Source organism: Pyxicephalus adspersus, unplaced genomic scaffold (genome assembly GCF_032062135.1).
Source record: "Pyxicephalus adspersus unplaced genomic scaffold, UCB_Pads_2.0 Sca333, whole genome shotgun sequence".
NCBI lineage: Eukaryota > Metazoa > Chordata > Amphibia > Anura > Pyxicephalidae > Pyxicephalus > Pyxicephalus adspersus.
In genome coordinates this window covers 11,389-17,216 of record NW_027317340.1, presented here as the reverse complement: position 1 = coordinate 17,216, position 5,828 = coordinate 11,389, and the positions used below count along the sequence as shown (strand labels likewise).

Genomic DNA, 5,828 nt, shown 5'->3' with positions numbered 1-5,828 from the left:
AAACAAGTATTTGCTCACATTCATAGCTTTAGTTATTGTGGAGCAAATCATCCTCAAATTTTACAGCAGAAGCACTGTAGTTAATTCAACTTGTATCCCCCAGGCACGTGTTTACTGTTTTCATGTAAAAAAAGAAGGCTGCCATGTCACTGAACCGCTTTTAGGAAGGATTGAAGAGCTAAGCAGCTGGGAAAACAGCTTAAATTTTATCTATGTAAAATAAGCTACCAAGTACCTTTAGAAAAAGAGGTCAATAGGGAGGGAGCAAGACTAGTTGATTATCCTTACAGAATCATCCTGTGAGCTGTTGATATAGTAATTATAGCAGGGGTTCCCTTAAGACCTGAAAGTTGTTTCAAGAGTTTCCCCAGTGTAAAAGGGTCAAGAAATGCTGATCTATACTGTCAGCTCTTCTGCCCACTCCCATTACCTCCCTAAAAAACCGAAAGCAGCATCCCACAACAACTCTTGAAAGACTCTTGGATTTCTACACAATGGAGGCCTTATGTTTAACAAATATGTAGCACGCTTCAAATATGAAAAATGCACATATAACACACATAAAACAACAACATACCTAATATTCTTACATTATAAGAAACTTATATTCTTTATACATTTGTAAAAACTTTGCAAATATAAAGCACAAATTTATGTACAAATATTAAACCCCTATTCTTAAAGTAAACCTGTGCTTCCCCACATCCACAGTTGCTTATTAGTGAAAAGAAAACAAAAGAGCAAATGGTATAAATGAAACAATGCATTCCTATACTCTAGCACATTAGATAGGTCCCATAATTCTAATCTTAGCTCCTGAACAAATTATTTTTAATTGAAGCTTTTCTTTGGTGTCATTATTGAATTCCATTAGGAGATTTTCTAATAAAAAAATATATATGTATATGTATAAGTGCTACCTAATCATTGTAATTTGACTGTGTGTTGTAGAACATCTGGTGTTTTTATTGTTTCTGTTTAAGGCACAGGAATTGTCACAAAAGGTACCATCTGTATAAATGTAGTGGATTTAAAATTAAACTATACGTGCCACACTGGCTTATTACCAGAAAACCTTCAATACAAAGTTTTTTTTTTAATGCAAAAACTCTACTTTAAAGTGAAATTAAAGTGCTAATTTATTGCAGAACAGGACAGGTGATATCCTTTCTGCAATAACTGTTTTTACTTGCCAAATTTCGATGAGCTGTGCATAGTTTGCTACCAGGGATACCCAGCTTGTGAATGAAGTACGGCACGTCTGCGCAGGAGTTCCACTATCACATTCCAGCCATTGAAAATGGTCGAAGTTAGTTTCCGAGAGAAAAAGGGCAAAGATCCCCTAAGACTATAGAAATTATGGCATATTATACTATAATATGAACTGCTTGACCTTACAGTCTTTTCTTTGTAATCTACTAAAATCTACTATATAATGTAAAGTTCAAATATATGAGCAACTTTCATTAGTTCAAATTAGTTTACTATGGGAATAAAGGGAATTTAAAGTGGTTTTGTATAGATTCTTGCTCTTCATATCAGTCATTACCAAGAAAAAATTGTTTTTTTTATTTCAATCCAGTATACATAAAATATTACCTATTAACAGCTGAAAACTCTAGCCTTCCCGTTACATATCCAGCCATTTCAGATGTGTAATAAAGGCAAGTTGTTGCCTCAACTAACAGTAACAACTCTTCCCTTATCAGAATGCTAATTATGTGGTTTCACGACAAAGGCACAGTTGTGCTGGCTATTTAGATAACCCACAGTGCTTTGGAAATTCTTTGTCAAATAATAAAAGTTTAAATATAATAAAATGTACATAATAAAAGATTAAATAGGTTGATGCTATACTATATAATAGGCAATATATACAAAGAATAGGGATATTTGACGACCGCATCCAAAAAAAAAAAACAATTAAAAAAATACACATTGTGCAGAAAGGATCAACTGCTCTTGAGTCCACTATCCGATTCCATCAGCAGAACCATTTCTGAGTTACAGGATTGGTAATTCATTACTGCAAATGTGCAAACATCTGCCATCCCCTTTTGCTTACATTATCATTGCAGACTGTTCTATTGGATCTTGGGAGGACCCTGCCACTGGTGGTGATCAACGTCCAAAGAAGGTCCACGTCTTGGACAGATTTAGGGTAAAAGGAACTTTTCAATTTATATTTCAAGAAGTGATTGGTTATGGATGTGGGGGGGGGGATTCTTTTTGTTAACAGTTTTAAAGTCTATAAAAAGGCCAAAGGTTTCCATTAACAAAATTGGCTACAAATTACATAATTTAGCTTTGCATGTTAATTATTTTGATGTCTTTCCCCATTGGTTAGCTCTTTGGTTGTGTTGCTACGAAGAGTCAAGTAGTGAAGCATGCATTCAAATGCAGCTGCATTGTGTAGGTCCTGCCATCAGGTACATGAGCAGTCCTTGCAAGCACTAATCACAATGCCTGTGTGATACATTGGAGACAACTTTACACACCACTGGATTAAATTATACACAGACACACCTTTAGGTAGTCTATGTCTTCATAAGTCTAGCTAAAGGAAATCATATCCCCTTTTGCAACTGGATTCTGCAATCATTTGCTTATTCTACCTATAAGGAGATTATATATATATATATATATATATATATATATATATATATATATATACACACACACACATGATCAGGCAGGTCCTTTACTGCAGAAAGGACAGACAATGTCTCTTCTGCAATAAAATAACCTTACCTGTCTGCCTGTCTGATCAGTTTTCTTAAACCACTCACCTATTCCTGTTCTGTCGCAGGTGCCACCATCTTCTTTCTTCTCCTGCTGGTGCCAATCTTTAGCAATCTTGATCAGCTGGGCTAGGATGATGTAACTATCACATATGCATGTAGCCCTTATCAGAATGCTAATTATGTGGTTTCACGACAAAGGCACAGTTGTGCTGGCTATTTAGATAACCCACAGTGCTTTGGAAATTCTTTGTTAATTTTTTGTTCTTTTTTTGTTAATAATAAAAGTTTAAATATAATAAAATGTACATAATAAAAGATTAAATAGGTTGATGCTATACTATATAATAGGCAATGTATACAAAAAAATAGGGATATTTGACGACCGCATCCAAAAAAAAAAAAAACAATTAAAAAAATTCACATTGTGCAGAAAGAATCAACTGCTCTTGAGTCCACTATCCGATTCCATCAGCAGAACCATTTCTGAGTTACAGGGGATTGGTAATTCATTACTGCAAATGTGCAAACACCTGCCATCCCCTTTTGCTTACATTATCATTGCAGACTGTTCTTTTGGATCTTGGGAGGACCCTGCCACTGGTGGTGATCAACATCCAAAGAAGGTCCACTTCTTGCACAGATTTAGGGTAAAAGGGACTTTTCAATTTATATTTCAAACTTGGAGACAACTTTACACACCACTGGAATAAATTATACACAGACACACCTTTAGGTAGTCTATGTCTTCATAAGTCTAGCTAAAGGAAATCATATCCCTTTTTGCAACTGGATTCTGCAATCGTTTGCCTATTCTACCTATAATGAGATTATATATATATATATATATATATATATATATATATATATAAAAATAAAACACATATACATATATATACACACACACACAAGCTCAGGCAGGTCCTTTACTGCAGAAAGGACAGACAATGTCTCTTCTGCAATAAAATAACCTTACCTGTCTGCCTGTCTGATCAGTTTTCTAAAACCACTCACCTATCCCTGTTCTGTCGCGGGTGCCACCATCTTCTTTCTTCTCCTGCTGGTGCCAATCTTTAGCAATCTTGATCAGCTGGGCTAGGATGATGTAACTATCACATATGCATGTAGCTCATTCAGTCCCAGCAGCCACGGAATGCCAGGCTACTTGGCAATTTACACCAAAAATTTAGCAATTTCGAAAAAGGTGGCAACAATCAGGCAGGCATGGGTGATTTATTGCAGAAGGAACATTGTCCCTTTCTGCAATAAAGACTTACCTTATCAGTACTTACCTTGCTTGGGCTCTCCGACTCCCCAAGCATATGAATTTAACAACTGTGGTTCAATATTTTGTCAGTATTGGCACCGTCAGGTGAAACCCGGCACTTTGCCACCACCATAGGGGAATCAGTAAGACTTATTCCATCCTAGTTATATTTCAATTGCTATATTACCAAGCAAAAAAAAAAAAAGCATACCAATTGCCATGTACATGGAAGCTGAATGATTTAAACGGGATTCCATTGTATTATTTTTGACAAAAATAGCATCCATGCTATGCTAGTAGTAGTAAGCCAACTTCAAATGCTCTTGTACTTGGAAGGTTGAAGACATTCACTGGCCTTCAGGCTGCATCATCAGTTCTTTTTGTTGCTCCACATTTAGATTTTACTTTAATGTCTTAGATCATCAGTGGTTAAACAAGTTAGTTGTACACATTCATTTACCAGTATTTTTTCTGATCATTTTAAAAAATTGTGGTATGCTGTTGAAAAGAAGCCTAAACTACTAGAGACAAGTCCATTAGATCCACATTTGATGTTGAAGGGTAGGTGGCTTCTAAAATTTGCCGATCTTTTTGCAGTTTTCCCATATTCCTGCATAGGTTTCAGGGTAAACATCCCATAATGATTGCAAGTATTTGTGAAGTGATGAAGTACCTTGAAGAGTTGTGAAATAAGTTCAACAGGAACAAGTACAGTTTAATCTGACTGACTAATTACTAGATCTCAATAAAAAGCTTTTTCTGCAATGTGACTTAGCTGTATACAATAGTTAAGAATGTCTTCATAAAGGTTAAAATAAATACACTAGCATAAAACTTTCCATTGTGTTGGAGTCTAGTCAGCACTGCATTAGTTATGTTAAAAGATGTTTTGGCTTTATTAAATACAGACTACTTAACCCATCTACTTTTTAAAAAATTGGAGGTGCGTAATTACCATTCCAAACAAAAGTGCCAATGTCTCATAATCAATCCACTCCACCACTTTCACCAAGCTGGGTCTCTGCAATCAAAATACAAAGCGATGTGTTAAGTATAGCCGTTAATTACCCATATAATGATTAGCTGAACAAAAGATTCACTCCATTTAATAATCAACAATTCAAATATGCATTAGTAAATAGTAATTATCATTTATATGAATAATTTCCAGTGTAGCTTGTTCATGGCCATTTGGAGACTAATTTCTTCTTTTGTGTATGTTTCACTCTACCGCTTTTCGGTTATTAGACTTTTTTTTATTATTTTAAAGAACCCTTTGTGGTATAAACTATAGATCATCTGGTACAGATTTGTTCATTTTAGGAAAACCAAAAGATTTATTTTTTTTAAAGCAAATGTAATGTGAATTCATAATACCAAGTAAACATTTCCCCCTTCCTCATTTAAGCACAAGAAAAAAAATGTGGAACACTAGGTAAACATGTGTCAATGTCTTCCTATTTTAGTGACCACTGTGTACCTTTACAATCTCTTCCTAATTTACCACACCCTGGTTTCATTTGAACTTTACCTCCTAACAAACCATATTCCCACCAACATCAAAAATATAACTGCATGCTATATGGCACTACTAGTAACAAGTAAAAAGGACTATACAGTTGTCTAAGCTCTGACTTCTTTTTTTAATTTCAGCAGCCTGTTTTTTAAGTTCCGGGAACCTGTACAGGCATTTTAGCTGTCTTTAAATTAAAATTAACCTGTTGAAAACAAGTATTTGCTCACATTCATAGCTTTAGTTATTGTGGAGCAAATCATCCTCAAATTTTACAGCAGAAGCACTGTAGTTAATTCAACTTGTA

General features: G+C 34.9%; 1 protein-coding gene across 1 annotated transcript in view; it reads right to left on the bottom strand.

Moving 5' to 3' along the window:
• Positions 1 to 4,963: 4,963 nt before the first annotated feature.
• Positions 4,964 to 5,828, bottom strand: part of LOC140345011 (P protein-like) — a gene marked incomplete at its 3' end in the record, with an annotated part of 10,888 nt that continues 10,023 nt past the window's right edge. The window contains exon 6 of the mRNA XM_072432185.1: positions 4,964 to 5,029. Coding sequence (XP_072288286.1) covers positions 4,964 to 5,029 — 66 coding nt within the window. The remainder of the gene's footprint in view (positions 5,030 to 5,828) is intronic.